The following is a 12,381-nucleotide window of genomic DNA, read 5'->3' as shown; positions in this document are numbered from 1 at the left end:
GTCCTTGATTGGTGAGCTCTGCAATTATAGTAGGAAATTCGTGTTGGAAGGCTAACCTTGAGACTGTGGGGCTACGGGTCATTACAGCTGTTTGTAATAACCGTTTTCCAGAAACGATAAAATGATACTCTATGCCCCAAAACATTAGAACTGTGAAGCTCATAGATTTGAACTATATGATGCCAAATCTTCTCACATTGTTTTCAGCAAATAAATGTGTGGAATGAATGAATGAATGATAAATACACTTTGCTCATAATACATAACACTCCCTGATTTTAGTCATGTCCTCCCCATTCTAAAGGAAATTTAGGCATCAGGTAAAACTAACACTCCACAGCCGACCCATTACATTTGAAAGCAGCATTTAACCGTCACATCCTTGACTGCTGTGGCCAATGAACACAGACAGAAAGCAGTGGCAGAGGTCTGGGACAGGCTGTGTGACAGTGTTAGGAAGACAGAATGAGCCAGACATGACCCAGTGTAGAAAGATGAAACCAGGGTTAAACATTATCAGGAAAAGTAATATTTTCATTAAAAAGTTACTCCTGTATATGTATGTGTGTACAAATATATATGTATATATACATGGATATAAATATGCATTACAATGGGATGAATTCCTTTAAAAATGGGTGATGGTTGGAGAAAGAGTAGGAAGCACAATGTACATGATACGAGGAATGAATGAACGGAGGCTATTTAATATGCAGAAGAAAAATCTTAGTAGGAACATGATAGAAATTCTTGAAGGGAAGAGGAAAAAGATTTGTGTAGCACCAGAGGGAAGAATAAAGATCAGAAAATGGTAATGAAGAAGAACAGTTTAGGGTTCAGCCAGAGGAAGAGGCTGTGTCCCAAATGGAGCTGGCTGAGAGTGGAGGGGTGAGGTCCTCATGTGTGGGTCACCCCAGCTGAGGCTCCCTCCAAGGCAGGTGTCAGGGATGCTCGTGGGGTCTTCTCCAATTGCACTTTCTAAGCTAAGACTTTCTGAGCTCAGATGACCAGACCAATTTTCACCTAATATGTGAAAGGATTTGTCACATGGTGCTGTAGGCTGAATGTCCCCTCGAAATTCATATGTTGAAACCTAACCCTCAATATGATAGTATTAGGAGGTGGGGCCTTTAGGAAGTGATTAGGTTATGAAGGCAGAGCCCTCATGATGGGATTAGTGTCCTTATAAAGAGGCCTGAGAAAGTTCCCGGTCCCTTCCACCATGTGAGGTTATAGTGAAAGACGGCCATCTATGAACCCGGGAGCAGGTCCTCAGCAGATACCGAATCTGCTGGTATACTGATCTTGGACTTTCCAGCCTGCAGAACTGTGAGAAAATAAACTTCTGTTGTTTATTAAGATACCCAGTCTATTACAATTTTGTTACAGCAGCTGAAATGACGCAGACACTTGGAAAAGCGACCTCTTGGGGAAAGCATGGTTTCAAATCCGGTCTGGCCTTTGATGCAGAGAAAAGCAAAGCTGCTTACTTCAGGCTGGGGATTGTCAGCTCTACATGGAACTTCTCAGCCAGGTGTATCACCCAGACACACTCCATGTCACTGGGGTAGTTTGTTGGATACCAAGGACTGGAGAAGGAGCCCGAGAGACTTGAAATGACTCCCCCACAAAAGTGACTTCCTCCTGTGAAAACAAACGAGAGAGCCGGGGCTGGATTCTTCAGGCATGCAAGTTGCATTTTCCCGAGTACAGAATCCAGAATTCCAGCAAGCTCAAAAGTGAATCACAAAATGGGAAGGGATCATGCTGGTGTAGACATGGTTGCGGCTTGGCTGGTGTGTGGCTGTACCCTGAGAGGGAGTGAGGGAGAAGGAAAGATGTGTGACAGGTAGGCAGGACCCTAAGACTGTAGGTGAGACTGGAAATGGATTGGATATGTACATGGCAGGTGTGGGGTGTCCAGTGACACGTCCTTACTGCTCTCCCCAGCTTCCTGTCATGCAAACCAGCCCAACTAAGATGCAGACAATCGATCTACTTGTGAGAGCTCCGTCCCACCACTTCCTTCCCCTCATGCAGGCAGGACAGCAGACGTCTATTCTACTTTTATGAATTATCACCATGATTCCACCCTTTACAGGTTATACTTTCAGTGGGAGAGAGTTACCTTGTGGGATAGGCGCTTGGGGAATGGCAGCTGCAAAAATCAGAACCAAAAAAATCAGGAAAAAGCTTGGCACGATAACATCACCTTATATCAATACTTAAGTACAAACGAATGAAGCTGCTACTACTCTTGAATCTTAATATATGGTGTGGACACATTCATTCCTCTTTTCTCCCTGATCTGAGATGCAGCCTCTCCCCTTCTTTCAGTGATTCACCAGGAAATCACAGACAACGCAGAGTCTCATGATTTGTTTTCTCTTCTGTGCTGGGGTCCACCAACCCAAGGGCTGTCCTGAGACTGACCAGTCATGAGGCATCACCTACAGTAACATCGGGGCTTATGAACATGCCACAGTGCCTGTAGAAATTTATCAGGTGCCAAAATGCAGAGGGACAATGCAGCTTTCAAACCCGGAAAGCTGAGAGCCATGGTGGGGAAAGGTAGGTTGGACAAGTATTCCAATGAAGTAAGATGGGCCCCTTCCCATAGGTCTGCCTCTGCAACCCACACCAGAAGGGCAACCTACAAGGGATGGCAGCTTCCACCTGGGATGCCCTCAGAACCTGGACTGGAGTGGCTAAGAGGCTCCCAAAGCGTGTCCCTCCAAATGCACCATAGTGGTGCCAGCCCGGGGTAGGGACAGCTGCTAGCCACCTCGCCTGGCCCCCAAACACTGCAAGGAGCACCCTTGACCCCAACTCTCCCCGGCCCAGGCCACCACTGAGGGCAGAGAGCGGCACCGTCACTGGGTAAGGCTGGGAAGAGGATGCGTGGGGCCCGGGGTGCCAGTGAGCAGGGAAGCAAGCGGCTGAGAAGTTGTCCTGGAGAGGCAGGCAGATGCAGGAGGCAGGACCATAAGTGCTCTGATCCAGCAGGAATCTGAGTTGGGAGGTCACTGCTGCACCTCGACTTTGAGTAGGTTACCTGAAGAAGGTGTACCTTTCTCTATTCCTGCTCTGTTGGCTAAGCCAGGAGGCCCACAGAGGAGCCCCAAATGTTTTCACTTCCGCAATCTGCTTTCTACCCACTGGGAGAGTTCGACATTCAGTGCTTCTTTGTTGACTTGCATGCTTTCGCTCTCTTAATTCGTATCCCTGAGAGGTAAACCTTTCCTCCTTCCTCTCTGTAACAACCCTCTTCTCAGCCACTGTGATGGGACCATCCTCTTTCAGTCCCTTCCTGCCCCTCCATGATCTGTTGTCCAGAGAGGAGAGTTTCAGATGCCATTCCATTTGGGAAATGTGACTTTTAGCTCGTTGACCAAGCCCCTAGTTCTCAGCCTTGGCTGCATGTTGGAATCACACAGGAAGCTTTAAATATCACTGATGACTGGCTGGACCCCAGAAGTGCTGATGTGACTGGTCTGGGGTGCAGTTTGAGCATCAGAAGTTTTTAAAGCTCGCTGGGTGATTCCAGTGTCTACGTCACTGTCCACCTGTGCCTGGGTCCAGACAGAGGTTAGATTTCTTTTTTTTTTTTAATATAAATTTATTTATTTATTTATTTATTTATTGCTGTGTTGGGTCTTCATTGCTACGCACGGGCTTTCTCCAGTTGTGGCGAGCGGGGGCTACTCTTTGTTGCGGTGCGCGGGCTTCTCATTGCAGTGGTTTCTCTTGTTGCGGAGCACGGGCTCTAGGTGCGTGGGCTTCAGTAGTTGTGGCACTTGGGCTCAGTAGTTGTAGCTCGCGGGCTCTAGAGCGCAGGCTCAGTAGTTGTGGCGCACAGGCTTAGCTACTCCACAGCATGTGGGATCTTCCCAGACCAGGGATCGAACCCATGTCCCCTGCATTGGCAGGCGGATTCTTAACCACTGCACCACCAGGGGAGTCCCGAGGTTAAATTTCTTATTCCCTTTGCAGAGATAATGGAAATTCAGTGTCAGACCTACCTGGGGGTGCAGGAATCACATCTGGAGCCCAGTCCCCTGCATCTGCATGCATTAAAAAGAGGTAAATTTAGGAAATCTAAGTTAAATTTTATAAAGACAAGTGGTGGTTTTCTAGTGTGGGCAAGTCCCAAACAGGTAGGCTTCGTCTTACACAAGCAAGAACACGGCATGTTTAGATTCTGGAGAAGCAGTTACAGACCTGAGAGAGGCTGCAAGGAACAGGACCGGAAAATTCTGTGGCCCTGGAGTGCGTGTTCAGAAGAAAGCGTGGCTCTCAGCATTCTCTGCCAGCCCGGCTGAAGGGACATTCATCTGTCTGGTCACCTGGCCCTGCTCTGTGCACACCTTGCACCCATCACCGAGATGCTGAAAGACCAGAAAGAAGCTGCCACAGGAGGAGAGGTACCTGAGAAGATGACGCCAGCATCCTCATGGTGACCGCAATTGTGGTCTGACCAGCCAGCGCTCGGGCCAAGGTGGTTCTCGCTTCCCGAACACTGAATGTTGTCCAGGAGGATGTCTCCAGAGCCCAGGCCGAAGTGGGCCTTTCCAGGGGCAGCGACGGCCCTTCCACACCCCAGCTGTCGGCACACGACCTCAGCTTCGTTCAGGTCCCATAGGTGGTCACACACGGTGCCCCAGGCCCCTTGTGGAGGATCTCCAGGCGTCCTGCGCACCGTCCAGAACCACCCACTAGCCGCAACTCTGGTCCATCTTCTAAACAAAGCAGGATTTTATTTTTGAGTGTAGGGAGTTTTAAATAAGAAGGATTTCTAGCTCCCGTATTTGTGGCTAAGGGAAATAAATGCAAGAATGAAGCCTTAAGGCTGTCTTGATTCCGTAATATGTTGGGCTGAGGGGCTTAGGAGTGAGACAGAGGCGGGTTTGGATCCCAGCTCTCCTGCCCCCTAGTTGTGTAACCTTTGACAAGTTATTTCATCTCCCTGGGCCCCAGTTTCCTCATTTGTAAAATGGGGCTTCTAGCAGCATGTACCTCAGAGGTGACAAGTCAACAAGAGTGTGACTATAAAACACAGTGCTTAGCCCCAGCACACCTTGGGTTCTGCAGATCTTGCTGTGTGGTTCTCTGTGTTGCAAAGCTGGGTTCCTGGGGAAATGGGTTCCCAGCTGCTTCTTTGGACATGTCTTGGATAAGTGCTTGGATAAGTGTAGATTTAGTCCCCTGAAGACACCTGACCACAAGGGCGTCTAGGACTTCATAAAGCCCAAAGGGAATGGCTTTTTCTGGGCTGATGGGCTGTGGCCAGCTGGAGTCACCTGCAGTCTCCTGGAGGTGCACTAGGGACAGCCTTCCCTTACTGTGTCCACAGGCTCTGCCACCCTGGCCTTCTTTCAGTTTCTCTAATGTGTCCAACTCTTTCCTCCCTGAGAGCAGCCCTTGCATTGCTATTCTCTCTGCCTAGAATGCCCCTTCATGGTCACTCATCACATATCACCTCCTCAGCAAGGCCGCCATCCCCATTCAATCCACAATAGCACCTCCTCCACCCCAGGCACTCTCTTCTATCCCATCTGGCTCTGTATTCCCAGCCTTATCACTACCCCCAAATCATCTTGTTTATTTACTTGTTTCTTATGTCTTGATCCTTCCCCATTCACCCAAATCCACGCTACTGTAAACTCCATGAGGGAAAGGCATGGTACTGTTTACTGTGTCCCCAGCACTTATAACTGGGCCTGGCGCAGAGTAGGACGTTAGTGAAGATTATTGGATGAGAAAATGGTGATCTTGAGTCAATGAATGGTCTGGATTTCAAATGCTGGACCTTACTTAGCCTCCCCAGGGCAAGATCTCAAGCATGCTTTTGAAGGTCAAATATATAAGGAATTCCCTTACTCAGAAACAAACACCCAGCTTCAAAATACACCCAGGGAGTTTCCACCCGAATTCCTAATGACCTGAGTTACTGGGGCCCCACAATTGGCAGGTAAGTATGCCTTCTGGGTGCAAACTGGACCTGGTCCTGGAATGACAGGCTATAGCGTCCATCCGTTAAGGAGTTCCCAAGCCTCTTATTTGGGTGAGTCTAGGGTCCAATGCAGGCAAGATGTAAAGTGAGCCAGCTGGTGGAGGGAAGAGAATTCTTGCAAGTTTGACTTTTACTTTTCAGCACCCTGGACAGTTCCCAGGCAGCCGGATGCAGCCGCGGGGAGGAGCCGCCTGCCCATTCACATACAGGCTGGACGTCACTGCTTTATTTCATCGCTCATGAGGCCCTCTTAATGGAAAAATCTAGCAGCGATGCAGCAGGGCTTATGTGTGTGTGTGTGTGCTTTTAAAACTGAATCCCAGGCCTCTGCTAATAGGGAAATCCCTTAAATTAGAAAACTGTTCTGTCTTTTCAAGGCCAAAAACCTGCTTGAAGCTTCCTACCTGACTCTCTTTCGCCCTGCGGAATTGCATTGAACAGAGCATAAAAGCCACTGTTGGTGATCACAAAATCACTTCGGAACACCACAGTCATGATGTCGGAGGAGGAGAAAAACATCACAGCTACTGAGGCGCAGAATTTGCCCATGGACAGCAGGCAATCCTGGGGCCGTCGAAGATTTCAACTGAGTCATACGGGCATCCAAGGATGTCTTCTAGCCTGGGGGAATCACAGTGGAGGGTTAGCAGCAGGTTAGGGCATCCTGGATCTTAAAGTTTGAAAAGTATGACAATCACAGGATTAAATAGTTGGATTATACTTTAAATTGCATATTAATATATAAAATATCAATTAACTTTTTCAGATGCCTTATTAACAGAACTCATTATCTTTGCGGAATGTGTGAGGCTTATGGTTACAACTTAGTAATAGAAATTTTAAAATCATAATGGTTTTGGCCAATCACAACTTACACAGAACATTAGGAAATGCGAATATACACTGCAAATAAAATCTGAACAGTAAAATCATCCCAGTGATCAGCATGTAACCAACATCACAGCCCGATTTTCCTACCTCTGTATTTCACAACATTTTTCATACCCAAATTCTTGGGGAGGAAAAACTTGATTTTACCATATAAATAAGGACTTCCCTGGTGGTCCAGTGGTTAAGACTCCGTGCTCCCAATGCAGGCGGCCCAGGTTCCATCCCTGGTCAGGGAACTAGATCCCGCATGCCGCAACTAAGAGCCCGCATGCTGCAAGGAAGATCCCGCGTGCCACAACTAAGACCCGGTGCAGCCATAATAAATAAATAAATAGATATTAAAAAAATAAAATTAAAATAATGTCAGCATGTAGAAGAGTATTTGCACTTTGGTAATTATTCAGAAGGATGTGTATGAGAGCTGATTTTGAAGAAATGGATAACTGATAACATGACAGGCTTTAGAGGTATGGGTTCAAGGCTCTCATTTCATTGTGGGCTGTGTCCTTAGGGTTTTACTCAACAAAGATAACGTGTTTCTAGGATATCCTTTGGCACAGGGCATGTTGGACTCCATGGACCGAGCAACAATTCAGTGCATGATAAAGGGGGATTTTCATAGCATTTCACAGTATTGTTGTGTTTGTAGCATGATGTGTGCCATAGACAACAAGAAGAAGGGCTTTGTACAGACTCTGCTTACAGAATCATATACTGGTGAAGAGCTAGGCCATTTACATCCAACAGAACTAGAAGGTTGGCCTTGGGCCTGTTAGTTAACCTCTCTGAGCCTCAGCTTCTTTGTCTCTAATTGGGATGACAAGGACATCTATCTTAGGGCTAACGTGATGCTGGAACATGACAAAGCATACAAAATACATAGTACAGAACCTGAGCACACTAAAAAAAGTCAGTTATTACTTTATGTCCTGAAGATTAAAAAATGGCAATGACTTAGGAAATTCTATCCTTTTTATGTCAGAGATGAGGCAATGACTCTGCCATCCCCTTTCACTGTGGCAACATTTAGAGGATGCAGGGCTCAAGGCTGGAGTAGCCAGCTAATGTATGTGTATGGAAAGCCTCTTAATTTTTAAGCTTGCTTAAAATGTAAAGAAAGAGAAAGTCTAAGAGAATAAATATTGGTACCCAGTGTACAGTGAGGGCAAAGCTGATAAGGATATTTTTAGAAAAAAATCAAAAGAAAAACCATCATAGTAATGTTAAGTCAAATATGTTAATAAACCACTTATTGAATTTTTCAAGCTAGAAGTAGCTCATTGGATAGCACTACAGAAACAACTCCAGCTTCAAACTGGAAAGAATTTTGCATTCTTCTGGTTTTGCCCCTAAGTGTTTCCCACTGAAAGAAACACCTTTATTATGATTTCACAAGGCCATACTCTTATTTAGGTGGACTCTTCCCTTTAAACGTTGTTTTCTTACTTCGAAGTTGGAATCATGAGTTCTATGTGGAATTTTTTATCCACGTGGATCTCCCAAACACACTGGACGTCTGTTGGGTAGTCTCCTGGATGCGGCGGACTGGAAAATGAGCCGGAGAGACTAGAAATGACCCCTCCACAAGAGTTACTTCCTCCTGAAATGACAGGAAAAAGGGCGCCAGGATGTGCCTCCATGGCATCACTTACGTGATCCCACTAACGACCACCTCACACTCTGCGGCCTGGTGGAGTCAGGCTGCCGTCTGAATAGATCTTTAGCCTAAACGTCTCCTGGGAAGGAGAGTCCATTCAATCTAATTCTTATGGGTCAAAAAGTATTAATGCATGAGAGCTCCCTGCCTTTCTCCCTCCCTCTATCATCTGATGAAGAAAATATTATCTTTGTCCTGTTTACTCTCTCCTCGCTCTTTCTAAAGTGGAAGGGTTCTCGCTTGCTGGGAGAGAGGCAGAGCAGATCAACATGAGGGTTTGGGAAAGAGAGACAGAGACCGAGGCTGGATGTGCCTGGGGAAGGGGTGAGTCTGACGAGGTTTGGGTCTGAGGAATCGGAGATGGAGGGATGGGGGTGGGATGGACTGTTTTGGGAGGTTATGACTGGGACCTCCCTTTAACTACTTTTTCATCACTTTTTCTGGGTAGATTGTGTTTCCTTCAACTCAGTATCTACTGCAACTGGAACTTACAGGTTTTGGATTTATAAGAATTAAACAAGGGGCTTTCCTGGTGGCGCAGTGGTTAAGAATCCACCTGCCAATGCAGGGGACACGGGTTCGAGCCCTGGTCCAGGAAGATCCCACATGCCGTGGAGTAGCTAAGCCCGTGTGCCACAACTACTGAGCCTACACTCTAGAGCCTGCACGCCACAACTACTGAAGCCCACGCGCCTAGATCCCGTGCTCCGCAACAAGGGAAGCCACCGCAATGAGAAGCCCACGCACCGCAACAAAGAGTAGCCCCCGCTCGCCGCAACTAGAGAAAGCCCGTGCACAGCAACGAAGAACCAACGCAGCCAAAAATAAATAAATAAAATAAACAAATTTAAAAAAAAATTCAAGAGCAGTAAATAATTTAAATTGTTCCTGAAGGTTAATTTCCATAAGACACTCATCTATGAATGACATCTGCCTTGACAGTTTACAGTATTAAAACCTAAATTTTCCTGGTTTATTAGGTCTGAGGGTTCCGTGGAATCTGCATCTTTAAGCAGTAAGCTGAAATATATACACACATACTCTCAATCTCTCTCTCTCTCTCTCAGACCCCACTACCACACACACATACACTCCACGACACACACACACACACACACACATACATATCTATACAAAGCATATAAAATGAATTTCACTTTAATTACAAATTCATGGAAGCACACAAAAATCAATAATATTTCTATATATTAGTAACAAACATGTGGAAACCAAAATTATAAAGAGTATCATTTATAATTACCCCCAAAAAAAGAAAAAAAGAAACACCTACATACACATCTAACAAAACATGTACAAGATTTCTATGCTAAAAATGACAAATAGCTAATACAAATAGTAATAGCAAATGCTAGCTAAGCTATGGAGAAATTGGATCTCTCATATGGTGCTGGTGAGAATGTAAAATGGTAGTCTCTCTGGAAAATAGTTTGATGTGTTCTTTTTTTTTTTAACATCTTTATTGGAGTATAATTGCTTTACAATGTTGTGTTAGTTTCTGCTGTATAACAAAGTGAATCAGCTATACGTATACATATACCCCCATATCCCCTCCCTCTTGCGTCTCTTAATGTGTTCTTTAAACACTAAACATGTACTTACCATACAACCTAGCACTGACTCTTGATCATTCATCCCAGAGAAATCAAAACTGATGCTCACGCAAAAACCTGTACATGAATGCTCATCGAAGCTTTACATATAACAGCAAGACCTGAAACAACCCAAATGTCCTTCAGTGGAGGAAACGGTTAAACAAACTCTGGTCTCCACACAATGGAATACTTCTCAGCAATAACAAGGAACAGACTCGATACATACAACAACCTGGGTGGATCTCAAGGGCCTTAAGCTGAGTGAGAAAAGTGAATATCAAAAGAATATGTACTGTATGATCCCCACAGATGTAACAGTCTCAAAATGACAAAACTGTAGAGAAGGAGGACAGATTGGTGGCTGCCAGGGACAGAGGTAGGGTGGTTGTAAGCAGGAAGGATGAAGAAGTCATTTCTTTGTGGTGGTGGAACACACTGCCTGCTTCTAGATTGTGGTGATGGTTGCATGAGTCTATACATGGGATAAAATTGCACAGAACCCCTCCCCCCCCGCCACACACACACAAGTGCAAGTAAAAAATGGTGAAAACTGAGTTAGTCTGTATTCCAGCCAACAGTACTGTACTAATGTCAGGTCTGTGCTTTTGATTGTTCTACAATTATATAAGATGCCACCAATGGGGAAAACGGGGTGAAGTGTACATGGGACTCTGTGTGTTATTTTGTAATTTCTTGTGTGTCTGTAATTATTTCAAAATAGAAACTTAAAAAGGCATGAAGAACTCTTTCAGTTACAAGAATCAACCAAGGGAGTAAATGCTTGGAATTTTAAACTACACCGTGTACTTAAGCAAAGTACTTTGGACTTACCTAAGATATGGAAATGCCAGTAGTATGTGATCAGATGCGTTCGCCTTGATTTCTCACATACACGTCATGTTGTCATGCATGTCATTCCGAGGGGGATTCCTAATCGCTCCAGATGAGTTAGTAATGACGCTGCCACACTGAGATTTTTCTAAAAGCACAGAGATATTTTAGAATTTCAGGTTTTTTCACTGTTTAGTTCACTAATTTTATAGTTGACATTTTTTTTTCTTTCATTTTTTTCCTCAAAAGGTTTCATTGGTCATTACTTTGTTGGGTACGTCTTAGGACATAGCAGAGGTATAAATTAGTCTAAAAATTCTTGTAAACTTAGGAAATTAGGGCATGAAGGCGTCTGAATCTTCCAGCATCTCTCACTTCTCTTGAGAGTTTTACCACTGACACGTGCTTGCTGGGCAGAGCAGTTATCCAGAATCAGTCCGAACCTTTCCCTCGGATACTCCTTGGCGCTGGGTCTTATAGTTTTGATTTTGTCAGGTCATCAGCAGTAATGAATAAACTGCTTCATTTTCACATTTAAGGTTGAGCTTATGTGGAGCCTCTATGTATATGGAGATGGCAGTGTTCCACCCACCATCACTTGTAACTTATTAAAATTTCATTATTGAAAATCCACTACTAAGTGGAAAGAAGTGGCTCTGAGTCATCCACCTTCTCCAACACTGATTTGTTCTGTGTCCATCTGTCCATCCCCCTGTCCATTTGATTCTCCATCTGCTTGTCTGTTTGTCTATCCATCTGTCCAATATGTAGTCCAAAATTAAAGGTGACGGATGTGGCAACGGCTTTCTCCATCAGATTACCTGGCTGTGTAAAAAGTGGACCTACAGGGACTTCCCTGGTGGCGCAGTGGTTGAGAGTCTGCCTGCCAATGCAGGCGACACGGGTTCGAGCCCTGGTCTGGGAAGATTCCACATGCCGCGGAGCAACTGGGCCCGTGAGCCACAACTACTGAGCCTGCGCGTCTGGAGCCTGTGCTCCGCAACAAGAGAGGCCGTGATAGTGAGAGGCCCGTGCACCGCGATGAAGAGTGGCCCCCGCTCGCCGCAACCAGAGAAAGCCCTCGCACAGAAACGAAGACCCAACACAGCCAAAAATAAATAAATAAAAAAAAAAAAAAAAAAAAAAAGAATCCGCCTGCCAATGCAGGGAACACATAGCCACGGAGCAACTAAGCCCATTTACCACAACTACTGAGCCTGCGCTCTAGAGCCCGCGAGCCGCAACTACTGAGCCTGAGCTCTAGAGCCCGTGAGCCGCAACTACTGAGCCTGCACGCCACATTACTGAAGCCCGCGTACCTAGAGCCCGTGCTCCGCAACAAGAGAAGCCACCGCAATGAGAAGCCCGCACACCGC

General features: G+C 45.6%; 2 protein-coding genes across 2 annotated transcripts in view; one reads left to right on the top strand and one right to left on the bottom strand.

Moving 5' to 3' along the window:
- The window catches only part of LOC309635556 (uncharacterized protein C10orf120 homolog), a 70,892-nt gene that overhangs the window by 43,034 nt on the left and 15,477 nt on the right, over positions 1–12,381 (top strand). The window lies entirely within an intron of this gene.
- The window catches only part of LOC309604749 (scavenger receptor cysteine-rich domain-containing protein DMBT1), a 34,933-nt gene that overhangs the window by 19,923 nt on the left and 2,629 nt on the right, over positions 1–12,381 (bottom strand). Inside the window, 7 exon segments of the mRNA XM_082339683.1 lie at positions 1,491–1,671; positions 4,429–4,671; positions 4,674–4,739; positions 6,418–6,570; positions 6,573–6,634; positions 8,351–8,538; positions 8,765–8,907. Coding sequence (XP_082195809.1) covers positions 1,491–1,671; positions 4,429–4,671; positions 4,674–4,739; positions 6,418–6,570; positions 6,573–6,634; positions 8,351–8,538; positions 8,765–8,907 — 1,036 coding nt within the window.

Source organism: Balaenoptera borealis (genome assembly GCF_965194805.1).
Source record: "Balaenoptera borealis genome assembly, chromosome: 10".
Taxonomy (NCBI): domain Eukaryota; kingdom Metazoa; phylum Chordata; class Mammalia; order Artiodactyla; family Balaenopteridae; genus Balaenoptera; species Balaenoptera borealis.
The sequence above is the reverse complement of the archived record's forward strand: the minus strand, read 5'-3'. Positions and strand labels throughout refer to the sequence as shown.